This window comes from Symphodus melops (genome assembly GCF_947650265.1).
Source record: "Symphodus melops genome assembly, chromosome: 9".
NCBI classification, from domain to species: domain Eukaryota; kingdom Metazoa; phylum Chordata; class Actinopteri; order Labriformes; family Labridae; genus Symphodus; species Symphodus melops.
In genome coordinates this window covers 8248725-8275882 of record NC_136699.1, presented here as the reverse complement: position 1 = coordinate 8275882, position 27158 = coordinate 8248725, and the positions used below count along the sequence as shown (strand labels likewise).

At 40.7% G+C, this 27158-nt stretch overlaps 1 protein-coding gene and 1 long non-coding RNA gene across 6 annotated transcripts in view; both read right to left on the bottom strand.

Annotated features, from left to right (window-relative positions):
* Positions 1-27158, bottom strand: part of LOC306829129 (ecto-NOX disulfide-thiol exchanger 2-like) — a 106016-nt gene that overhangs the window by 40492 nt on the left and 38366 nt on the right. For all 5 annotated transcript variants that reach the window (XM_079352023.1, XM_079352022.1, XM_079352024.1 and 2 more), the window contains one exon: positions 15475-15621. In XM_079352023.1, the coding sequence (XP_079208149.1) occupies positions 15475-15621 (147 nt within the window). The remainder of the gene's footprint in view (positions 1-15474; positions 15622-27158) is intronic.
* LOC306829133 lies at positions 10674-12857 on the bottom strand. Its single transcript, XR_013779835.1, has 2 exons — positions 11313-12857; positions 10674-10852 (listed from the first exon to the last, which is right to left on the bottom strand). It is a non-coding gene; the product is annotated as an uncharacterized lncRNA (long non-coding RNA).

The following is a 27158-nucleotide window of genomic DNA, read 5'->3' as shown; positions in this document are numbered from 1 at the left end:
GACAAAGACTTGTTCAACTTCAGTGCTGCATCAGACATGTGGTCATAATACTGAGCCTCTACACAACCAGCTGAAAACAGGCTGAATGCAGAGCCGAGCATCCATTTCTAACCAATGTAATGTATTGCAGTTAAACAGCAGGGAGTGACTCTGTGTTTCCTTCATGTCTCACAGGTGGCTGTGGAGGTTATTCAATCACAGGAACCACAGAAAAACTAAGCTGAATCTAATCTTCAGAAGAGAGGGGAAAGACAGCTCCAAGCAAATACTTCAACAGCAAAGCAGTAATATCAGGTGTCTCATATAAATCTTAACCTGCATCTATTTACATCAAATCCTACTTTCTTCCCAGAACTGAAACATAAACATCACACACGTGAACAAATAAGAACCCTTTAACCCACTCACTCTTCCCACCTGATGAGTACAAACCAGAAAATTGCACACGGTTTAAAGGAGACATTAAAGTCACTACACTAATAAAAGCAGCACAGACAGAACACCTCATCCACCCGTCCTTCACCAAAAACAACAGGCAGTAACGTCTGTGTGTAATTATGGAAAAGGGCTGCCCGTGCTTTTAATAAAAACATTTCTGGTCTTGATTTCATGAAAGAATATGTCTGATCATGTCTCGAACCATTACATGTCAGAAAGTCAATGTTTGAATTCTGGCTCTGCAGCCACACAAACATATATTTAAGTCACACAGGTGATCAAAGCATCAACGTGTTCACTCGTACTGACAGATGGAACAAACACTCTAAAGTGCTCTTGAAATGGCCACATGCAGGCGACTCCTCATTTAAAAAAATATATTTTGATGATTAGACTCAGCTATGAAGCAAAGGCTGACGCAAGACTTGAGCTGAGTCACAAATCCCCTGTTCATGACAGTTGCTTTCAATATCGGTTAATTAAACGCCTCGACAGGAAATACTGGAGGAAAAGAAACCGATGCACGGTGGACTGCAGCTTACTGAAGACTTCCTCGGGCAGATTAGTGATGGTAAACAACCTCCCTTTTTATGGCCTTAACAGGAGCTATTTTTAGACAAAAGGAGCAGAGGCACTTTTGTTTGTGTCAATGTTGTCAAGGAGGAACATCCGTTCTCAGGAAGGAGCATGACTCGTAGCTTCCTTATCGGGCGGGCTGAGAGAGGTGACAGACAACAGATTACTCTGATATCTCGGGGTGAAGAGGGATGAGAGATAACGTGCAAGAAAGAGACAAAATGAAGAGCAATCTGGGCAGAGCTGCAGCCTCAGCACATTGTCAAAGTATTCAAGTGAATACGATCTGAGGTTGTCAATGAAATCTATCATGCAACAAACATGCTTATAAAAAGGCCACGTGTGCCAAACCAGAGTTCCTGAATCTGGAAGTAGTTTCCAGTTCATCAGCAGAACAGAGAGTCTGGCGACAACGCTCTTAAACCCACGCAGAAAACAGAATGTATATTTGGATGGCAATCTTTTGTTATCCATCTATTGTTAGCCATCTTCAAAATGTAAAATGCTCCATGGTTTCACTTCATCCAAGACTTTGATAAGTATGGAGCTCATATCACAGTCGGAGTTTGAAAAAGTTTCCTCCAGTGAAGCTATTAAAGTGCCCAAAAACGTTCAACTCAAAATGTAAAAAAACAAAACAAAACAAAAAAAACAAGTCAACTGTCCAAACTTCTGCTGAGGTCGATCGATTCAAAAAACATTTCATGTGTGGTCCATTTTACCCTCAGAGACAAACATATTCACCACTTATGTCTCCCTAATGTAATCATCAGTGGAGAGGAAAACATCCTAAACCAAAAGGACACTTGACATGTACCAGGAGGTGAATTAGCACATGACTGACAGAAAGCATTAGCACACTGACTGTGGCATAGATCTTAATGATGCAACAAAACGGCTGCTACTAATGTGTAACAATGAAGAGCGCTTATGGACAGAAAGTTAGTTTAATGAACACAACAGTAGATATATGCTGACAGCCTTCTGTCCACGATGACAACAGTGAAAGCTGGGCCTAATATGGAGAAGCTGGTAATCCTCCTGTGCGTTTGTCACCAGTGGGAGAAAGATGCCACACAGATGGGAAATCAGTGGACGCCCACATTAAGGATGGGGAGAAGTCTGCACACATCTGTTTCTAATTTTTTTTTTTCTCCAGATATTGAAGATGCACGATGAATGACTAAAGCATTTAGTAACATCGTCTCTGTCGTCATTTTCTGGCTGATTAATTCACACTTGCACAATGAACCCGTGAAGCTCTTCATAAAACTGCATGATTCTGATGTGAACGTCTTTTGATGTGCATTTCACTCTAAACAGCCGTCTCACATTGACACTGTTCATGTGAAAAGGGGCCTACAGATCTCATGACGGTGCAGGAGGAATGGCTTCTCATTTGAATGTACAAATGATTCACAGCATCTATTCCGAGGGGGGAGGAGCAAGAGCGACGGCAGGAACACATCGGAAATCTTTCTTGATGTCCAAGCTGTCACATCAGTTAATACTTACATGTGAGGATGCAACCTAATGCAGAGTGTAGCACAGACTGGGAGAGAGCGACTCAATTACTAAACCTACAATCTAAAGAGGAGAGCTGTAATTGGAATTTGGATCATTTAAAGTGAGTGCTGCAAAGAAAAAAAAGATGAATCCATGACTCAATACCTGCAGGACATGAGCTGAGAAATGATGTAACGCGCACACACACACACACACACACACACACACACACACACACACACACACACACACACACACACACACACACACACACACACACACACACACACACACACACACACACACACACACACACACACACACACACACACACACACACACACACACACACACACACACACACACACAGTGAAGAGAGTAAAAACAAACAGCTGCACCAGGATGAACTGTATCAAAGCTGTGTGCATTAACTGTGCTCTTAATATTTCCACCATATAGAAGTTCTGAGTATCTGTTATTAAGTGCTCTCTACTCTTACAAACTTATCATGGGATGCTTCCAGGATATATAGTCTGTAAGGACATCTGTACCTTACAAACACATGCTTCCAATGTAGAGATCTCCACTAAATGACAGAAGCTTCGGGCAAAGATTCAGCCAAGGATTGATAGAAAAAGCAGCTTTCTAAGGCTTTACAATCTAAAGATGTGAATGGATAAAAAAGAGATTTAAAACACAATTGCTTGCACCCGTCACAGACATACTGGACCGTATTGTCCCCGTGTTTTCAGGACTCATTATCGCGACAGCCTGTGTGGAGTTTGTCGCCCTTTCGGAGCTTCTTGTTTAACAAGTAGTCACAACAGCCAAACACTGGTTATAAACAAGAGACACAGATTGCGTGTGTGTACTGATGCCTGAAGGACAGCTTGACATCCTCCAGGAGGAAGAAAACAAACCGGAGAGCTTCTTTAAATCTGCTTTCTCTCTCATTTGAAGCTTAAACCATCAGAACAAGAGAGCCGTGTCTGAGGGGAAAAAAAGGATGGACTGTCATTCTTTGTTGTTTTTTGGTAAAAGAATAACAGTGCAGCATTGCTCATGGCTCGTTTGTCCTGCTATGCTTGAAGAGAAAATATCTTCCATGGCAATGGTTAATAATCAGCTGATGTAAAAACTTAATCAAGAGTCATGTGGTCTTGTACAAGCAGCTTGGATGCTGATTATCCTAAGAGCACTTCTTAGGCTTTCAAAAACACAAAAAACATTACAAGTCTAGAAGACTCAACATTGATGAGTCCGAAGTGCATACTGGCCTGACCAACAGTCCTAAACGTACTCCGCTTCCAAGAAAACGAACAAATATTCACATTTGGACATTTCTTGGTTGTGGACTATTTATTTCAATCAATCTCAATCAATCTTTCTTTGCATAGCGACAATTCAAAACTGGCGTTATCTCGAGACATTTAACAAAAAGCAGGTAGAGCACCTTACTGTTTGTCTGTTAACATTAACAAAAGAGCAGGTAAACAGACCATGCTCCTCATTATGTTTACAAAAGCAGGTAAAAGGACCTTACTTATACTTGTCTTTATCTTCCACCTCTAAGACAATTGAAGTACTTAATACCAGGTTGTTGTTTTTTTAAACCATTGTCTTCAAGGTTTTGGATGACCTTTAAGTGAATTAGTAAGTATCTAAGGACACTAAACAACATGAACATGTACATTTACATTGACTCTTTAAATGGCTCACTATAGTCCTGTTTCCACCAAGCGGTTCAGTTCGTTTCGGTACAGTACGCGTTTTGTGGCGTTTCCATAATCAAAGGCGGGTAAGATTCCCAAATTACAGACCCGTAACGTCCAACTTTTTGGGACCCTTCTGTTGACCAGGAATATTGATCTGACACTAAATGTCGGAGCTAAACACTGCAGTCTGTTGATTGGTCCCGTATGACAGCGATATTAAAAGACAAACACAAGCCCGCTGTGTGGGTTAAATACACAGTCGACGGTTGTTTTTTTCCTCTGTATTTCTCCTCGCGGCACACAGCGTTCTCTGAAACAAAGCTTGATTGGAACAAAGAGCCACATGCCAATGCACTGATTCTCAGAGGTGTGCATTCATTGTCCTGATATCAAGCGTCCGCAGTGCAAAATGCTATGAAGTGGTGGAAATGGGGGTTATGCAGCTGAAAGCCTGCACACTCAATGCTGTGGATAATCTTCGATCACTAAATCAGAAGGATGTTCACTTCCTTCAGATCAATAAATGACTGAATGCTAACGCGTAAGGTACAAGCTATAATGAATAATGGCCTGGAGTTTAAGGAAGATGACAAGTTATGGGAGAAATGGGGGCTTCAAGCATATTCATTAAATAGAGATCTAGGCTAAAGACACAAAAGCTCAAACTATATTCCTCAACAGTTTCAGCCCAAACCCAAGAGACTCAGAGCGACTTCTGCCAGCGAAAACATCTGCCGTCTCTGTGAGTGTGACCTCAAACACGAATATCTGGTCTGATATCTTCACCGAAAACAGACGCTACGTTCAGTAGAGTCAGTAGTTAATAAAAAACCATTAGTATACCCCCCCCCCCCCCCGGACCTTCTACTTAGCAGGGGTCTGATCAACAGGCCTGTTTCTATGGCTACGATTCAGCCCTACACCATTACCAATGCATTTTAATGATGGCTAACAAAAGGCTGAATTAATAAGATGTATTGGAGGCAGGTTGATTCTTCCTAGAAGCCAACAATAAAAGCAGAGTCAAACCTCAGTGCTCACTCAGTACATTCAGTAGCTTCACACCATCCATTTAAAATCTCCGTATTATTACAAACCATAGAAGTAGCAGAGGTTTGAATGCCTGTTTTTTTTATTTTCCATTTCTATTGTAGAAAGGAATTGTTGCCACGAACTTCCTTTCTTTGAATTTTATTTCAATACATCCCATGACATGCAGCCCCTTAAAGGGTGTTTTCACGATGTTTCACAGCACAATAAGAATGACTTCTATGGAAACTAAACTGCTGCTCATTTAAAAGTCCTCGACTTCGCTGTTTTGCACTTAGCTTTTGCTCGACATGCTCTCGTTTGGTTTTCAGTCACAGTCGGTAGATGCTTTTAGGAAAAGAAAAAAAAGAAAAAATGTACCCAACTCTTCCCGACTTGCTGTTCACGAAAAAAGACATTTAAAAAACTGACTGGAACCAGAAGCTGTTAAAGATTTATTATTTTATTTCCACCAGCCAGTGTTTGAGACCAACGATTTGACAATGTCCATTAGCCAAAGAAAAACAGCCTTTGCTGTTGGAACATCAAAAATGTCAATTCATTGGCCATCCCTGACAATGCATCAAGTGGTTCACCAGTTCCACTATGAATGTCAAGGTGAATTCATCTGCATTGCTATAGTGTGCCTGCTTTACTATGATAGTGGAGTAAAGAAATACAATGTTGTGTATTTTCTTGTCTCAAAGTTTGTGAAACCTGTATGCACAGCAGGTTTGTCTGGAGAACAAGGTTCAGGGCCTGGATGCCCACAAACTCCTGAGCTGTTGTGCCCTGACTGCTGCAGCAGCTGACACCTTCTTATCAGCAGCAGCCAATTACAACACAGGAATCTTATCAGCAGCAGCCAATTAGAAGCACAGGAGTTTACGTGAGGAAATGTCAACAGCTGAGTGAAGCTGTCGGGCCTCTTATCTGACCACCACGCCTCTCCATCCAGGCAGCTTTCTCTGAGTCTGCCGTCACGGTAACAACATTCTTGTGCAATGTTGTGACAAGAAGGGCTGGAGGAACAGCAAGTAAGAAAAAAAAGAGAGAAAAGAATAACACTCCCAGAAAGACTTCATGTTTCCTGACAAACTTTCATACTTTAGAGAGTTTTTGACAGCTGGAGATGATGAGTTACAAAATTATTCAATCGTTGTCTTTGTCCCAGCTGGGTGTTCAGCCTGAATACAGAAGCTGTGATTCGATCTCAAAACCAAATCCAACTTAACTGAAGATGATGAAACATAATAATGTGACTTTTTAGAAGACAGGCTTTTCAGATCCAATCAAATATCAAGGAAGGAGACGTTCATTTCTCCTTCTCACAATTAAATGACAGGTAAGGTGTATTATTTCTGCTTATTGGCATCTCACACATCTCCTCAGAGGAATCAAAGACATGACTGTGCATCCTTTATCTAAAGCTTCTGAACATAAGACACCAATAAACAAAAGAACAATTTATGGTTGTAGTCTATTTACAGAACATTGATGTGATGATTTTGTCTTTTTAAGACTCTCCCATGCACCGTTTGAAGCGCCCCAAAGGTAGTTTGCTTCTCTCCTTTATCTTACCACTGCATGAAGGAGTAGAGTTTTCTTTCCGTCTCACCATGTGTTAACGATTATTATATTTCATCAAACTAACCCTGACCCTACCCTGTTTTATGTTCATTAATCAGCTGATTGTTGGGTTATTTATTCAGTTGCTAAGATGTCAAAAATACTGAAATAAAACCCCAAAAATGACCCTAATTCAGTTTACATTGATGTACTGTGTGTGCAGACGGGGAGCAGAACATAACATTTGAAGGGCCTTTAGCATTCTTCATTCACGTTAAATCTCTAAACACTAAATGTTCCTTGCTCTTTTTTTTTTTCCTCTGACCTTTTAAGTTGTTACCTCCTGTGTCTGCATATTCAATGGGTGTAAAATCCGTTAGGGTGCTTTTACTGTGTACTTGTACTGTAATAAAAATTCAACATGAAGAGCATTTAGCGAGCAGTGGGAACACAGAGAGGAGGACATGGTGCTTGTGTGGCACATTTCTGTCAAATGTGATCATTCATTGCATCATCGCTCGTGAAACTTAACGGAGACGCGTTGAAGAATGGAGCTGGCTTTTAAGAGTCTGAGATTGTATGGCAGACCGTGACCTCCACTGAGTCTTTGAGTGTTGAATAAATCATGGTCTGATGATTTCTCTCGTAAAGCTTTCAGGATGGAAGGTGATTGCAGCGGTAGATGCAATGACCGGATATTTATCCCTTTTTTTTGTTGCGGTTAAAGAAGAAAATGTATAAAACTACTATTTAAATACATATATAAGAAAGAATTGCCCAGAACATCAGTTAAATAAGCAAAATACCACTTGTTTGTTTTGGGAAGTGGTAGCTCAAATGAAAAGCCTGTTATGTGAATAGTGTCATGGTGCAGGTCACACAGCTGTTCAGAATGAAGGACGGAGAGTGTCAAAGAAAAATCAAAGAGAGCAGTTGTTAATTTTTTTATTTTTTTTTTAAAAAGAGCTTTTCTTTCCAAGGTTCTGACAAATTGTCTGATCTCTGTTCTGATCAATGTGATTATAAAGAACTTTGACATCCCTGATCATTTCCTGCACTGACTTGATTAAACCTCTTAGCTCTCCTTCTACAATACACATCACCTGAGAGGGAAGCCAGGGGGGGAGTCAGAAGACTGCTAACAAAGCCTCTGCTGTGTTGATCCGAACACCATCACACTAGAATCCCCTGCAGACCCTGAATACATGAGCAGTGACACTTCAAAGACAGACTGAATTTCAGTCACATCCTCTGCATTCCTCATTTCATCAGTGTAATGAGAATTGATATTAAAATGCTGCTGCGTTAAATAATTAATCATCATGCTCCACTTGGATTGTGTCACAATTCTCTTTATTGATGCCAGTCTACGTTTCCCACAGCTACAGCATCATTATTGACTTCTCCATTCTTCTTCTTTATGACCACATTCATCACGACACGCTGAGCTAATCAGCTCATCGAGATAGATAGAAGATTTAGGCCCCGTTTCAAAAGTCTGCTCACAGGTCGAAGCCTGCCTCTGTGTTCAAAGTGTGAGCAGGTACACATCCTGTCATGAAGCTGAAACGGTCAGCCTGCTGCTTTGACCCCACAGCAACATCCTCCATCAGAAAACAACAGGGCGAGAAAGAGGAAGGCAGAGACACGACGTGGAGCAGAGCTGTCAGAACATGGGCTTCCTTTGCTTCAAATAAAACTTTGGCAGCATACAGTGTATCCGTTTACACACAGAGAAGACAAATACGACTACAGTAGAAATAGATGAACTAGATTTGGATTCTTTTGACTTCTCAAACAGACAAAAATGACACAAGAGACTTTTATAGAATTAAAAAAAAAAAAAATCATGTAATGTCATGAGCTGACGAACATCAAATGAACGATTGAATTTATTTTTTTCGGCTGAATTCTTTTCATGCAGCTGTAGTAAAATGCTAAAACTAAATTTTGACTGCTTCATAGTCTTAATATGGAAGTTTAAGCATCAATGTATAACAAATGAAAGCCACTAGAAAGGATCCTTCAGGAGACAAAAAAAAGCACAGCTGATCTTCACACAGGCGACAGTCATTATAACGACTTCAACACAATATGAGAACATTCTTTAAAAAGCCAAGCCTGCATCCTTCACACAAACCTCGAACAGACCTCCACTTTCTGTATGCGCTTGTTTTCTATACTATCCTTGAAGCATTCAGCATTTCCCTGGACAACAGCAGTGGTGTATATACACATACGTTTGCTTGCTTTCTTACATGCTGAGTGAGTCAGAGCCCATGGTCAGACACACAGCAGCTCTCCCATGACATCTTGGAGTTTATAGCCAAAAAAAACAACAAAAACAAAATAAAACAGTCAAGTGTGTGCAGCCTGTCAGAATCTAACCCCACTTTCTGCACCCTTCCACTGAAGTGTTGTGTAACTCAGTACACTTTTCTGACAGACTCGTATACTGAGAAGCCCTGATACTAACAAACACTCCCTTATATATCTGCTGCTACAATCATGCATTTATAATGGCTGGATGGCTCCCGAACCAAGCCGCCTGACATCCACAGAGTTGCAAGGATAATATAGTGCACTACTATATACCTTACAAACAGAGAAACTGTTCTTTCTAGATGTTGGAAAAGTACGTGTTTTGTTTTGTAAACCTAAATCAGTGAGCGCTCTGCAGATAAAACCACTCACAGCATCGGCATGATTGCCCCGCAATGCTAGTTAAATGTTGTTTCAAAGCTGTAATGCAGATGCCTGCCATTAGCCAGGAGTCGGCCTGACGTCATGTTCTTATTGTTTGGGCTATTACCTGCATGTAAACAAGCACAGTGGACGGATGGAATCTCAGAGTTCAGAGTATCTTCATGTAGAAAATGAAGATTCATTTGTATGTGGGCTGTGTCAGGTTAAACTCCAGGTTTGACCCCTCGACAATGACGAACCACATTTAGCACAGGCGTGTGAACATTTACCTGCAAACAGGACCAAAGTCTGGCAGTGCTAGCAATGGTAGCATTTGCCACACTTAACAAACCCATATGACATTGTTGAACTGCACACTGTGAACCTGAGTGCTTTCTTACCTTTAAACGTGTCAACTAGACTAAATATACATTTGGGTTTAATCAACGAGAGGTCAGCTGTGAGAATGAGGATGGTATAAACGCACCTCCTCTGCATTATTTGTGCAGCGTCCTCTCTCAGAGCACACTGGAAGGAGGCTGCTGCAAAAAAAGGTGTCGGAATGAAGAGGAGGAGATGGGGCAGAGGAAATGCTCAGCACACTGATGTCAGGCAGCAAGAGGCAGCTGGTGAGGATCAGATAACCCGGCTGAAAGAGCAGGACAGAGGAGGAGAGGATGGAGGATGTGGTGATACAGGAGCTGCAGGGTCTGTATGAGGAACACGCTGCTTTGTGCAGAGTGCAGGAAAACATAACAGGGACTTCTCCATAAGGACGGATGTGAAGGAACAACAGGCTATCAGAACTATCTTTTAAGTGATTTTAAGAGCTGTGCGTGTCGCATCCTGTATAATCTGAAATCATGTTATATCATCTCCAAATATAGCAGAGGTAAGATATATAGTAATGCAATCTTTCCAACAGTTTACTTGTCCAATTCTGAATGACTTTAAAATAACACCAGAGGTTAGTTGAAACAACATTTAGCTTCATTTGTGGTAGAAACAAAGCTCGCCCACCTAGAAGCCATGAATAATTCATCAGGTAACCCGAACAATCAGAGACAGCAGTTATTCTCTGGGGTTTCCACGACTTCTCAGACGTGCAGAAACGCATGCAGCTTTAGGTACCTATTAGGGTTGGCCAATGTTGAATTCTTTTTTTTGTTAATTAGTTATTTGTAAATGATTTCCAGATGAATGTGTTCACATTAAAAATATCACCTCCACGTCACTGACACACTCAAAAGACCCTTTACTGTTAAACAGATCTGTGTACTTTAAAAATGTTTTTATACTTGGAACGTTTGGAGAGATTTCGACGGTTAACGTTGCTAACGGACTTCAAGTTTCCCCACAACTTCTGTCAATGTTGTATAAAAGCATCATCCAGCCAATTCTCCTATACTGTTCTCCCTGTTTCATGACAATGCTCACAGTCAAAAACCGGAACATGTTCACTAAAATAACCTCCATAGCAGCTAAAATCATTGGTCTCCCCACTCCCAACCTCACACAGCTAAACACTAAGGCCATTACGCGCATCGCACAGGCAATAACACAGGACCACACCCACCCACTGCACCATTGCTTCTCCCTGTTACCCTCTGGTCGTCAATACAGATCCGTCAGATACAACAGAGTACGATTTAAAAACAGTCTAATTCCCACAGCCATCAACACCTTGAACAATATGTAATCATGAACGGAAATAGATATTTGTACTTTCTTGTGTCACCCTGCCTGTACAGCTGTGAAAATGAATTTCCCCACAGGGACAATAAAGTAACTAACTGTTAGGTGAAGTTAGAATGACAGATGGGATGTTTCAAAGTTTGATTGGAAAACTGAATGACAAGTTTCACTTTTATTGAAGCATGAAAGAGAAAAGAATCATGAGAACATCTCATTTAGTGTAGTGGTTTGTTGAAACAACAACAGTTTTAATACTCTAGCCCAGAAGCAGTATGCTGATTAAAAAGTAGCAGAGATAATAACGACAAGTAAGCTGAGAAAAATCTATTTAAAAGCCCCTGACAGAAGATGATGAGTCTGGCTGTAGCTTTCCTGGAGCAGGTTTGTCCCAGAGGCTGCAGAGAAACGCTCATCTAAAGGCTAATAGTTTCTGTTCCTACACTGATCATGGTCACAGGTAATAATAAACCAGGGCCGGCTGCTTAACAAGCCGGCCCTGTTTGTTTTGATGAGGTTCAAAACTGACTGAGAATATTTTTTTTTGGATTTTCTGTTTTGAACATTTCAGGCCTCTTTGCTTGAGGCCGAGCCATTAACCTCAGTGTGAGTCTACAGACAGAGCAGAGTAGAGAGCCTTCTGGCACCCTGAATTATTTAGAGCTCACATGATTGTGGGCTTTGCAAGATGGGGTGAAGTGGCACTAAATCCCTGACCAGCACAGCACACAGAGGAGTGACTGGGAGCAAAAGAGCGTCGGGGAAAATAAGGAGAGAGGAAGAAATGGGGAAAGCGTCGGGGATGGAGAAGATGATTGTTTAGCTTTGATCATCCGGTATGATTAAGATAAAGTAGTCTTTTTTACACACCCAATATATCATCGTACATATTTGATTGTTTCTGGAATGTTTGGTTAATGGGAAATGAATTTACAATTTTGGATTAATTAATCTATGAAGTACTTATGTATGATTAGGAGAGTTTACCAGACAAATACATTCATTAATTACCGTAATACATGAACTCGATATGATGATGAACCCCCCCCCACCCCCCAGATTGTGTTCGCCATTAAACCAGGAAAATAATCCACAGATTGATACAAATCACATCCGTTGCAGCCATCCTTTTTTCCTCAGTCTAAAACATGCTGGATATTCGGGCTGTGTTGGAGTCTTCGTCTCTCCCTGAGCTGCAGGAGAAACAAGTGGACTGTTATGTTCTGACTGAAGCAGAGGAATCCCAGATGAATGAGGAGAGGCGAGTCCCCGTCGTGCATTTCAATCCCTCTTCTCTCCCCCATTTGTAACAGAGAAACTGTGCAGACGTACAGTAGTGAAGAAACATGCAGTTACCCCTTTCAGACTAAATACTTATCTCTGTCTCTCCTCCTAAAACATGTGTGCATTCTCCCTGTTTGAGAGCTGGTATGGTCATTTGTAATTTTAACTTGCATCCTAAGCACTACTCTAACAGACTGACATCCAGCATGTGTGATTGGGAGAGTTTATGCAAAACTAACAAAAAAAAAAAAAAAAGAAGAAGAAGAGAACATTAATTGAAGGGTCCATTCAGGGATCTGCACAGGAAACAACTGCCCAACTGAAATCTCTTCATCATAAACAGAGTGAAGACATGGTGAGGATTGAAACCCTGTACAGATCCCTGATCACATGCTAGAGACCTCTCAGACCTCTCCTGTAGAAGTGAAGCAGCTAACAAACTTATCGAAGCAACTTTTTCATTTCTTTTTTTCCATCGCTCGAGAGGTAAAAATAAGAGACGGAACATTTAAGTTACAGCGAAAGAAACGTGTGGTCGATGTAGAGTTGTTATGGAGCAACACATTTCCCCTTGAGCTGCTTCATCACACCTGAATAAACGTTAAAGTCAAACTTGGACACACAGACCTGTTGATTCAGATGCAAACAGATCTGTTCACTGGTGCAGAAAACAGAGGCAGGGAAAGAGAAGACTGCAGAGCTCACAGGAAGACAATTTCAAAAATCCTAGAATGAATGTCAATAAATCTGCTCTGGTAATGTTAAGTGAGGAAATGCTGCTGAAAATAAACACACAGCAACATTTCAAAATCACACGGTCTTCAGCAGACGCAGTTTCAACACAGCAGGGCGTGAGGGGAAATGTTCTCTCTGACTGCGTCGTGAAAAGATTGAACTGCTGGGTCATTTTACTGCATCCGTGACAGAGAAGCACCACAGTGAAAGTTTTTTTTAGAATTTCTTCTGAAGATGAGTCACAATAAAATGAAAATTTCCTTCCAAGTGGACTCGATTTTTTATGAATTGGATTTCTCTGAAGCTGTTTAACTCACGATAAATAAAAGAGATGGAGTGTGTCTGAGTGTGCAGTGAGCGGACTCTGATGAATAGTGTCTGTTTTGACGAGACTGAACAGAATATCAATTGAACTTCAAAGGTTTCCTGTTACTGTTGACGGGGGATGGGGCTCTTAATATTGGATCTGTCTGCTTGTTGTTTGGGTTTTGCTTTGGCACTTTAAAGATCATTATTAAATCATGTGTCAGCAGCAGGGTGGCATTAAGTATGAAGTGACTCGCGGGCGACATCCAACAGACTGCTTGTTTGTTTCCTTCAAAAATTCTTTTTCAATAAATGAAATAAAAGGTGTGAGTAGAGTTTCTGCACACATGCATGATGGATTAAAGAGAGTTACATCAATACTAATGAGACTGATGTATCCATCAGGGTGTCTTCATGAGACTCAGTCAACATGGCTCTGAATGAGTCGGGCTGCATTGAAAGGCTGGAGGACGTGACAGAGACAGGAGACCATCATGAGTCACAACAATACTTTTCAGCTGTGGAAATTCTGTATGATTCAGTCGATTCTTCAGACATTCGTAAAGTAACTGTTTCTGTGCGCTGAAATAAATCAGATAACGTTCACTTTTGTTTAACATCGCTTCAACATGAAACCTGTTTTTCTGTAAGTGAGCTTCAGGAGTAAGAACAGGATTCTGCTGTACCTTTAGGGCTGCAACATTAATCCCACCCTTATCCCATAATAACACATCTCAAAGTCTGAATTAATGATAAATCTGTACAACAAGTGGATTAAAAAATCTAATCTTATTTCTCTTTAAGAGGACATATTATCCTTTTTTCCACCTTTTCAAACAGTCCCCTGTGGTGTTAATAAAACATCTGTGCTGAGGAGGTTTGTGACCGAGCTCTCTCAGAAAGCTTCGTTTTGGCGCGTATGTCTCTTTAAATGCTTTAAATGAGTCCCCCTAAGTTTTCCCGGTAGCAAGAATAAAAATGGAAGACATTATCAAAAGTGTTGCTCTAGGCTGGGGGTGGAGTACATAGATGGGAAAAAACAAGGGAGAGGAGGGTTTTCCCACTGTGATGTCACAAACTGAGAAAATTTGAAACGGAGCATGTTTCTCTGTTGTAAGCGTTATAGAGATTATAAACAAAAGACAGCTTACTGAAACAAACACGTTCAATGTACATTTTTGATAATACAGTATGTCCCTTTGAAACAAAATGACATCAACATGTTCTAGTGTTCTTTCATGTCCTCTTAATTTAAGGTCCTGTTCTCACATATACCTATTCAAAACTAAATGTAATTTTATCAAGACATGACTTGTTGTGTGTGAAGATGTGTCAATTTGGCTGTGTTACTGCGGTGCATTAATCCAGTCCAATTAGCTTCACAGTGAAGGCAGAAAACATGAAAACAACATCTCTCTGTCTGAAGTGCTCTTCTCTTTCTATCACTCAAAGTCATTAATCAGTCAGCCCCTTTTAATTATTTAATTCATTCTTTGATTTGACTCATTACCAGCACAAGCATTCACTCAAATGACAAACAAATCAACACACCCATGAGCAAAAACATTTCTCTCAGAGTGTCCATCTTTGTGAGACGAAGTAAGTGTTTGTGTGTCAGGAAGCTGATGCAGGTTTGATTGGCAGTTGCTGTTGGCACGGTAACAGACAGTCGTCTGTTGCAGCTGCCTGACCTCCAAACAAGACAGACAAGCAGAGCTCCAGGACATGGCAAGCTAATCTAAAACAACAAAGACTGAACCAAGCTAGGTTTTTTCTCCATATTGATGGTAGAGGAAGAGGAAGAGGTCACTCAGCGTGTCTGTTAGCATTACGGGCGCGTGCATTTAGAATTGGACACAACTGAGGGCAAAACGCTGAAGATCTGGGACCCTGAGTAATCCTGCAGCAGCTGTGAAATACTTGTGTTTGTTGTCAGTACCTGGAGGCAGGCTGGCTCTCTTCCTCTTCTTGCTGTTCTCTGCAGCGTTTTCCAGAGGAGGACACTCGGTCATCAGAGGCCCGCTGGAGCCGTTGAACTGGAGAGGGTCGTTGTTGGTTGCTGCATCAAAGGGCAGGGGGTTGAGTCCTGGAAGACACAAACACAGAAGGCCTGATTAAAGTGAACCAAGTGATGGCTGCTGACCAGAGAGGGAGAAACACTGAAACATCCAAAAGAGAAACAACATGAGCTGTGAGTGCGACAGTGCCTTTAAGGTCCAAACACTGCAGGCTTTCCTAAGTGAACACTTAGTGAGTACCTCAGGAATGATTGGATTTCTTCAATATTCCTGAAAAATGTTACATCAGAAGATCACGCAAATCTAATTCTAATTCCAAAACTATTCTGATGTAGATCCGGTGCTAAGATAGAAAAACAAACAATAAAAAGCGTAATTGTTTAAAGAAATTGTAATTGATCTTTTCTTTTTAAATTACAATAAAAAATCACAGATAGAAATAATATTACAATGTTAATTTTTACCATTCAGCTCATCATGCATACAAGAAAACAACAACGATTACATATAGCATAATAAAAAGTTTTGTGAGTCCTCAGTAAATGATAAACAAATCTTGTGTCGGATTTGTTTTCTCCTTCGTTGCACAGAACAGATTTGAAGCTGCACATTAACGTGGCTCTATCAGAGGAACACAGGGTCAGTGCTCTGAAAATCTACTCTACAGGTTTAAACTGTTTTAAAAGCCACTTAAAACAGTCAAGAGTCTTTCTTCATGTCTGACACGGCCGCTTAAGAAAACAACTTTTTCAAGGTGTGTATTGCACTTTTATGTTTTCATGCAAAACTGCATGGAAAGGCGTGACAGATTCCGATGTCAACTTGTTTTTGGTTTAAAGGAAAGCAAAAACTGAGGTTTAGTTTCAAAGAGGATAATAACTTCACCAAACAAGTAAAAATAGTAATGTAAGAGAGTAAGTGAATGAAGACAGAGTACTGAAATCTACTCTGTCACAGAAGTTTAAGGAAATGACATTATAATGTCATGACATAAGATATGACATTCAAGCAGATACTGATGTTTGTAGAAACGTTCCTTTTCCATCTCTCTCAGACTCACGCACTCTCTCTCCTCCTGCCTTTAGGTAGGTTCCTCCGTATGTCCTCACTTATCAGGGATTTTCTACATTTAAAGAGAAACTGGATAAACATGTCTAAAAGGAGAAGAAACAGCCTAAGAGCAGAGGCAAAGGTCACACAACACAGTCTGAAAATAAAGCCTGAAAATACATTTAAAAGAGAGAGAGAGAGAGATGTGATTTATGCAGAGCAGAGTGCATATTTACTATTTAAAGAGGAGTTCTGTCTTCTGCCGATCGAAACTCTGCACCCATCCGTCTCACTTCTATAAAGATGACTGTCAATACTCTGCAGAGTGAAATAAATGGATCACTTTTGTAAGGCCAACTCTGTCACTAATACACAGCTGCAGAGTAAAGTGTAGTGAGTGTTCCCATGACACAAAGTCGAGAGAAAACAGAAAGAGTTAAACCCATGGAACAGCTGACAGGGAAATACCTCTCAGCTTCAGCAACTGTTGGCCTTTCAAATTCAAGGCCAAAAGTTTTATAAGCCGAAAAGTGCTGATGTTTTTCAAAAACATATTTTAACTCTATCAACTAAAAAAACACACAGACAGAGGAAATGGGTGGTAGTGAAATAAATGTGATTTAAACTTGGTGTAGAGCAACATGAGCGACTGCATTTCATTCATAAAGTGGTTTTAGCATGAGCTGGAGGGAAAGAGTTCAAGTCTAAAGCTCAGGGACAGAAGTGGAAAAAAGCAGTTTACACATTCACGCTCAATGTGTGTGTGTGTGTGTGTGTGTGTGTGTGTGTGTGTGTGTGTGTGTGTGTGTGTGTGTGTGTGTGTGTGTGTGTGTGTGTGTGTGTGTGTGTGTGTGTGTGTGTGAGGGCTGTCTTTGCTGGGTCATCGCCCCTGTCTGCTGTACTATTCCTCTTTCTCTAGGCTGATGGATGGAGTGTTTAAGTTTTCAACATCTGGCCAGAGGAAGGAGTGATGTCATCCAATATTGCTCCCTGGAGAAGGGAAGGGGGGGGGAGGGGGGAATAAATACCACAAGGCTGGGTGGAGACAGGAGGAGGCTGCAGAGTACACAAGAGGAAATAAAAATGCTGAACTAAGAAACAAACTTGACTGCAGCCTCAGGAAGCTAAATAAGAAAGATCCCAATAAAAGTGAGCTGATATAACGTGGAGGATGCTTTAGCAGCTCGCAGCCATAAGAAACTAATGCCTTTACAAATATGCGCTGTGATTCAGTGAGATAGTGCACTCACACAATGCTGCTGCTGCTACATGTCACCTAAAATGTCAAAGCGGGTCAGATAATATTATACACAGAGGTCACCAAGCTTGCTGTCACACTGTAGCATGAAATATGAGAGAAATGACATCATGAGTGTATTATTATTCTTTAATAATGGCGTTAAGGCAGACCTGCAGCTGTGGGGATCAAACCTGGGATCTTCATTTAATCACGGCTGGGTTCAGTTTCAATGACTCCATCGTGGACACGTTCTCCTGATGACATTCATCTAGTCTTCTAGTCTCTATTCTTGAATTTCCCTCGGGATCAATAAAGTATCTATCTATCTATCTATCTATCTATCTATCTATCTATCTATCTATCTAGATTACTCGAGGCTGCTTTCACCCACTTACACTTTGACGGCAGAGGCTGGTATAAAAAGTGCACATGGGTAGGAAGTTTCACATTCACACGCGGCGAGGGATGGTATCTTCAGGATTCCATCAATACTCGAATCAACACTGCTCTTTATTATTTGGTGCAAAAGCTAAACACATGACAAAAAAAGAGGTTGAAATGTGAGACAAATAAAACTTGACCAAGATAAGGGGGTTAAGTTTATGTTCACGTGTCAAGGAAGAATTTGTTTAATATGACTGTATTTTAAAGTGAAACACTATCCAGTATATGTAATTTACAATCCTCTCTGCAGACATTTAAATAACCTCTGAAACTCTCACAGTAGCATATGGCCTCTTATGTTACATTTAATGTACATTTAGTGTTCTGACTTTTCTTTTTCTTTTTCAGTCTTGTTGCGGTCGAGCAGCTGAAACGTTGTGTACTTTCGAGTGTGCTCCTTTGTTGCTGTTTTTCTACATTTAGTTTTTACCATTTAATTAGACCATCCATGTGTAATTGTTTACGCTGGTGTGATGCGTCTCACAGAACATAAGAGCTCTTCTGTCACACAGGAAAACGCTGATATGTTCAAATAAGATCATTACTTCCCTGAGGCCTAACTCGTCAGGGTGCTTAATAAAAGGATATCGAGACACAGTGCTCCGCCATAGGCTGGGTGGGTGAGGCTTAACGGTACTCGTTGTTATCGACCAATCGTGTACCAGTATTCAGTACCCATCCCGACACATCGCTGATGAGTGGATGGGAGATTTAAATACATGACAACATGAGCATTCTCCCACCTCTGACACAGGCATGTGTTTGCCTGACTTCCAGCGTTAAAAAAACAAATCTGTCTGCAAGTTGTCTTTCAGCTCGTTTCATTCATTAATGTCACTAAATTACTTGATTTAAGACATTTAAATGTCTTTATTCACTTCAAAATACATACAATGTTTATTTGATCAACATGTTGTTGATGGGAGGACAGGTGGTTGGGCTCTAAAAGCATTTTCTCCTAATGAATTTAAAGGACTTTAAACTGTCACATTATCCATGTTAGCAATGCGAGTCACAAGGCACATTAAGAGACCATTTAAATTCATGCTGCATTGTGATTACTGGAAAGTTGGCTGCTGTGTGTCTCAGTACAGCCACAGAGACGATAACTCTGAGTCCTGTTGGCCGGCAGCTGGTGAGTCCACAAACAGGATCCTAAATTAGGCCTTAGTCTCCTGAAAGGTTACTGAGGAAACAAAGTCACAGGACCTCCATTAAGTCTTTGCTAAAAAAGTTTCTCCACAGATGAGTGAGCACAATAAAATGAGACATGACTCTATTCATAGGCAGCAGAGTCCATCAGAACAACGCCACATGTTCTGGCCGAGGCTGCGACCACGAGCTCCCAGCCTCCTAAAAAGGGATGCACACTGTCAGGTTGTGAGTGTCCTTAACAGATGTATCAACAAGGTGTCGGACTGATACGGCTTAGCAGAGGACGGTGAAGCATGTCAAACAGCTGAGCTATTCTCATGAGGTCTATTAACCAAGCTTTTCACTTCCTGTGTATTTATAGAAAAGACAAAGAGCCGTTAAAAACAACAGACAGTTCAGACAAACTGTGGTCACGCCCAGCTGCTCTATCCTGCACACTTTCTTCATATGAACAAAGAAAAGTCATGTCTGAGAGTGTCCTGCTTTGTTTCAGGGACAAAAAGGGAAAACCTTCTCAACACTGCACAACAGGCTGTCGCACATACGAGCTGTTTGCAGCGAAGGTTCAAACTTCACATTAAAGATGAAACCACGTGACAGAAAGCCTCAGAGGAAAGTCTCTTTTTAATGCCATGAAAGAAAACACCAGGTGGCTTCATTAATAAGGTTTAAGGTTTTATAACAGGCCAAATTTCTGTTCAGCTCTCGTGTGTTAGTGTCTCCTAATACATGAAAAAAAGAATATTCAGCAACTTGCATCTAAAACAAAGACCATTGAGTCACTATATGTGTACAGATCAGAGGCACCAAACAGGATTAATATCAGTCTGTAGAAAATGTATATTTCTACAGTTTGGAGTTCGGTAAAGGTTAATCTAGTCCTCCTTGTTGACGAGACATTTCGAATGATGCTAGCATAGAAATAAAGCATGCTGCAATTATAAATGTCCTGATATCTGCATGAGACACAAACTCGAAACACTAAGCAAACACTAAGGCTTTCATGTTGAACGGTGGGCTGCTCATCTCTTCTATATCTAAGAACAACAACTTTTGTCTGTAAATGAATTTCGTCTTAAGCTCCGCTTTCAAACTTGGCCACGGATGTTGACATGCACTCACTCACTAAAACGATGTCATGACTATTCCTAACATCAGTGACATGAAGTAAATTCCTCCTCAGACCCCCTCTGTCGTTCTTCCAAACCTCGGGGGATTCACTGAAAGTTAATGTATTTAAATCTTCCATCCACTCATCTCTCTTCCATTAAACTCACTAAGAATCTTTGGTCTGCACTTTAATCCGCTTTCTACTGTCAAAGGCCCGTGCCCTTTTATTGACTGAGCGAGTGTGTTTGAGTAAACAAGACAACACAAAACTTGATAAGGTCATGTTAGCTTACACACATGCATGTGCACCTCTGGGGGCAATTCTTAACTCTGGACTAATAACTGGGAGGCGCTCACTGTAGGAGGTAATAAAAATGGAGGTTCACTCAGGAAAACTGTTCTTCTCTTCTGTCGTCAAGGACACAGAAAATCTAAGCTCTACCATCTGGTCTCCTCTTTAAAGACAGGAGACTGTAATGCCTGCAGTGTATGGTCGGATCAAGATATCAACAATTAGGCTGTGGCACAAAGGAGAGCTTGGCTGTGTGGGACCAAAGCTGCTGTATCATTAGAACAGCATGGCATGTGGTATGGTTGGCACGGACGCTCTGATGTTAATGACTTTGGGATTGCTCTACCTTCCATTCAATAGTTGGTGAGGCTATAGTAGCAGTCTGTTAAAAACAAACATCCAGCCTATGAGGATGTGTGTTTTTGGGCTCCAGAGGAACGGCTAATGAGACGCTGTCTGGCTCCAACACGCTTCAACAATGACACGATGGGAGAGATGTGTGCGTCTGTGCGAGGCCGTGACCGGCTGGGAATGGTCATCTCGAAATCACACTTGGCTCCACAGCGGACCTCTACTGTCGGCCCATTATGAGCACGTCAGGAAATTTACTTTCAAACTTTCTGACACACAGTGGCTCAAACTTCTGCCAGTCTCACTGAGATGGAACATGAAGTCTTTGGCTTATCAAGAAGCTCTCAATTGTGCAAGAGTTTAAAAAAAACAGCGCTCCTGAAGAGTAAGGTCGAAGTCACTTCTACTAATTAAAATGGAATTATGTCAGAGAGGGAACCGACTGTTCTTTTAGGCCTTCAGATGTATATCACGACCCTTTGGCACCGTCTGCCTGTCCATGAAGCTCTTCTTTACTTCATGCCACCTTTTGTTCTCTCCCATCGGTCTCCTCAAACAAAAGCCTCTAAATGATGCCTCTGTCTTCACTCTGCTGCTTTCACTCTTATTTTCTGCTCTGAAATCCTAACTGCTCTGAATTTGCTTCACATTACCTACAGTATATTTTATCCTTGTGAGGGAATGGACTGGAACAGAAGACTCAAGAGATTTATGATGAGCAGCTGTCATCAGTGACAACGTCTTTTTAGAGCAGAGAGATGTACTCTGAACGTTTGCCTTCCATTGCAGGAGTCTCATGTTAGTCTTTCAACGGCAGCAGTTTCCTATGTGTCTACAGCCTGCGAGGTACAGGACATATCCAACATCTTGGTGTTTTAATATTTCTAATTAAAGGAGAAAAGCAAGATTTAAAAAGAAGAGGGCTGGAAAAAGAAACCATTTCTTTAGTTAGGTAGTGTTAATGCTGTTTCCTAAAACGTCATGTCAAGTATTTGTTTTGCGAATGCATCTTTTAAATCTGAACAAGCAGCTCCTGTTATAATGCTAAAAGTATAAAGTCATTATTTAGATATAAAATGTGACTCAAAGCATCAGGCCTTTCATTTTTTACATTTCATTCATTTTCCGCCTCAGAGGTCTCGACTTGTGCGTTCAGTGACTGTCACTCTCTCTTTGAAAGTTAGACCCAAAAGTGGACACACACGTGGTCGCAGCCTTCTGTTCATTCACCTTCCTCAGCAGGATTCAGCCTTTTGAGACAAGCTAAAGTCTGCAATAATCCCTAAATGTTAAGAGTATTAGGGTACAGGGAAAGACGTTCATGAAATAAAAAACAAGTTTATTGCTTTATTGCTGGTTTCATAAAACAAGTGGCTCACAGTGCTCTAGATGCAGATTTCCTATAGACCAGTCTCTCTGCCTTTGATGCTATTTGGTGATGTAGCTATTTTTCAGGTTTGAAGAGAAGAATTAGCAGATGGCTACTTGTCACTCTCCTCAGATACAGACACTGTGAAGTCTGACATTGACCAGCATGTATATTGTTCAGGGGACAAGCTGCTTCGGTAAAAGAAAAGTCGAAGGAACATTTACGCAAACAAAACTATTGGTAAACAGTGAATGCAGACAAAGATCAGACGTTCTGACTTTTAATCCTAGTCATGTGTTTTTTGTTGTGTAAAATAAATGTCATATTATTAATTTACTTAGATTGAATACAAATGATAAAAGTGTTATTTTCTCTCCATGTGGCAACACTGTAAGGGCTTCCTCTTAACACAAATGTTAAAGATACATTTCTTTGAAGTGACATTACTCAGAAAAAGCTGCAACCTTTTTCAAGAACTAAAATCTCCATAATGACATTTTGGTCTCTTTTGTCGCTCGCTTAGTGCACACATGCCAACATTTGGAGCTGTGTGTGCAAAAAACCCAACAATATTTAGTCACACATGAGAGTGCTAATGGACCCTGTGGCACTAAATGTCAGCACTCTTTGTTTGAAGTCTTTTGTTGTTTTGTCACTGGGAAATGGGAGGGAGCATGTTTTTTGTGGTAAAGAGGGGTTTAAGTGTGCCAGAAGGAATAAGTCAGTGAAGCAGGAGAAACGTCCTCCTGCAATGACCGAGGGACAAGTCAGGGAAAATCAGTCCCTGAAGATGTCATACTGAAATGTAAGGCATGAATAAAGACAATGGTTTAAGAGCTGCACTCTTTGTTTTTTAGGGAGGCTGGGAGCAGCTGGGGTCACAACCGGTTGCTCTCAGTCAAGTAAACAGCCACTTAGGAACACAATGATTTATTTAATTGATTCAGACGCCCGGGGTTTACACTGATGCATGCTAAAGCTCAGCTCTGACTCATTTTAAAGACAGAAACATGGTGACAAAGGGTAAAGTGAATCATCTTCTTAATGGGATCTCTGGTGCAAACTTCCACAGCCAAGTATAACACTGGAGGAAGAATAGTAATGAAGAAATTCTGAATAATAAATAGAAACAGTCAGACAGAGTCGCAGGTCAGAAACTATTCTTGGAATATCTATTGTTTTATTAATGACAACAAGTGTGTAATTAATACCCTAATAATTGTGTGGAGCTTGATTACTCTAACAGGAAACAACAGAAACAAGAGGATTTCAACGCTGGGACAGGCTGCAACACATGCAGCATCATTCCAGCAGGAAAGACTAAAATTAGGCTAAATATGGACATGACCTTTTTAGTGGGACTACTCCCTGAAAGTGTGTGGTTTAAATCAAGAATCCCAGGAACCTGGAAACTTTTTTTTTTTTCCCAGCCAAGTCAGTGTACTCAAAGATAAAAGAGCGACAGGAGCAGTATGGCAGGAAGTCAACTTCACAATCCAGTCTTTAAAAATGACCAATTAAAGGGAGGCTGGGGGTGGAAACAAAGCAGAACACAACACTAGCAAACAGTATGACTGGTCGCTGTGTGCAGACGGCGTCTAAAGTCAGTTCACTCAGTGGTGGGACAGCCTCCTCTCCTGCTGCGGAGTGTGACTGATGGTTTAGCTGACAGCGCTGTCGTCAGTACAGGACAGATACTCCACGGTGTCCTGGGACTAAGCTATGAGCAGGACCAGACTTTGACTTGCTCTGAGCATGAATAATGTGTCTCCCAGAAGTGAAGACAAGCAATCTGAAGAGGTTGTATTGTAGCAGAGGAAATTATGATTCACTATCTGACATCGTACAAAGATGAATTGATCACAATTAAACTAAGAAGTTAGTTCAAGCTCTATTGTGTGTCTGACTAAATGCATGAATAAAAAATACAGTTATTTCATACTCTCCTTACAGCATTAGTTAGAAAATCTAGTTCAGATACTGGTATTACAGATTCATGATCTGCAGGCTGCTACTTAAAAAAACTGTCTTCACATCTACCCACTCAAGTTCAATCACAGTTTTACTAAATCTGTCCTCTTCCTGCTCTTCATCTCCTGTGCCAACAAGCAACCGCATGAAGCAGATTTAAGACTCTCTTTCTTTCTCTTTAAGACGTTTCTTTTTGTACAGAAATCAAACACTGTTTTTGAAATATTAAGATCTGAAGTGTGAACACTGGTTGTAAATAAACCAAGATACCCTTTCATGTTCTTTTTAATTGCCTCTGCTTCCTGGTAAAATAGGGTCTCTACTTGTATCTGTCAACCAGAAACCAGCAAAGGAAGAGTCTCGGCTGTGAGAATAATCTGCTTCCTCATTGTTTGTGGCCAAAATGACAGCCACATCGAGTTAGACTGAGTGCACAGTCATCACTGCTCCTGTCATATATTATGCACTAGGAAACAACTGCAGGGGGAACAATAATATGTCCACTCTTTATTCATGTCATTTGTTGTGTCAGTCTCACAGTTTGTTCTGACAGCAGCTTCAGGATTGAACTGCGTCATCAAAAATACATGACATCTAAAAAGACCCTGCTCCTTTAATTCCCAAACTTTAACAGGGCTAAGTGAATGAACGCTTCCTGTGCTTATCTTTTTGATTTCTCTTCTCATCCTGACTTCATACTGGAGCAGTTAGCACACATGTAGCATGTTAGCTTTGAGTGATCAAATCACCATCTGCTGACCTATTCTGAATTCAGAGATGCATTCCCAGCTGTTCTCAGATTCCTCGGTCTCTCGTCAGTGGATTAGCTTCAGTAAATTGACAAACTAACTCTACAATCATACTGCAATAATATCGTCTGTGCTGTGAAGCACTTTCTCTGATGGATTCCACAGAAACAGGACAGGAAATGACCTTTCCAGACAGTAAATGGCTTGGTCATGGAGGCGATCAGGACAAAGGCAATTAGCCAGTCCATAGATCACACTTATCCGGCTATAGAGAAGGCAACCAAGCCAAGCAGTGGCCACTCAACCAACATAACGAATAAAGAGTCCCACTTCCAAACAGCCATTAAGAAATCTAATGCAGTGGTGGGAGAATGCTTTCTAATATCTGAGACAAGGTTAACAGCACTGCACTTCCTTGATTTGGTTTTATGTCATATATAGTCACTTGATAGCTTGAACTGAGATAATGTAACTTGAGTTTGGTTTGATATCGGGATATAACACTAAGTTATACATAAAGAGTAAGTGTTGAAGACAAAAATACTGATTTCACTCATGAACTGTGGGAAGTCAAAGCCTTTGAAATGGAGCTTCAGTTCAGGGAGAGTTTCTGCATGAAGGCACGTCAGTGACCAGATTTCATACATTCACAGCCTCTGCTAACTTTATCACCGAGGTTTCACATTTCTCCATCTTATAGTATAGATATTCAGCTATCAGTCTTGTTCAGTTACTTTTTGACAATTTCCAAAATAAAAAAAAAGGAGGATGCCAGTGAATAATTAATTATATTCCATCACAATCATCGTCTATATAAAAGTGATACAACACTAGTGTTCCTTTGCTCTACTAAATAGAGTGCAATACACTTATGCATCATCATGTCACACACGACCTGCATCTTAAAGACTGGGAAAGGATTCCTGCATATTTCCTGCTTTGAATTAAGAAACATTTACAGTCGCGGTCTTTAACAAAAACATTTTCTATAATTTGAAGGCCGGGGAAAAAAACACGATCCCAGAATTAGTATTTTTCTTCCTCTCAGAAACAGAACATAACATTACCTATGCATCGTTTCAAATGGAAGACATGACCTGTAACATCACGACTGGATACTACTCGTGGATTTAAGGTATAGACTATCTAATCTCCTGATTCACTAGTGAGCTTGTCGAAGAATTAAATGCAGATTACCAGAGACTTTTCATTGTAAAAGGACCAGCCTTTGTGGAGCGTAATCACGGTCACACCTCTAAATACCTCGAAGCCCTCTGGTAACGACTCAGTCCCAGAGCAGTTAGCAGACAGCTTGTACTTTTTCTGGATGATGGACCACAGCAGAACATTAACCCTGTCTTTACTACACAATCCAGCTTTCATTCATTGTTGTTAAAAACCTCAGAGATCACTAGGAAATCATTTTTATGTGTTATGATTGTCAATGCAAATAAATGTGAAACTTAATTATGATGTTTCTCAGCATCGACAGCCTTTGTTAATGAACCACAGTCTTCATTTATGACACTTTAGCATTGTGAGAGCAGAAGGAGGCATGAACTTCTGTGGCTCATGCAAGGAGGGAAATATCAAAATCTATTCAAGAGAGACTTCAAACGGCCCCTATATGATCTTTTAGACTTACTAGCAGCCAAAAAATGAGTGAACTTGTCACATACTGGTTCCATCACCATCTTCAGGCACACGCTGAGGTGAGCTCTAGATTAAGTTTTATCCAACATTTTCACTGAGCCTCCACATTAAAATGATGAGATTTAGGTTGAAAACGGGGAGTCGTTCAACTATACAATTTAAAAAAAAAAAAAAGTTTGCACAACTCATACACCACCTCAGTTATGTCTGAACTTCAGGTT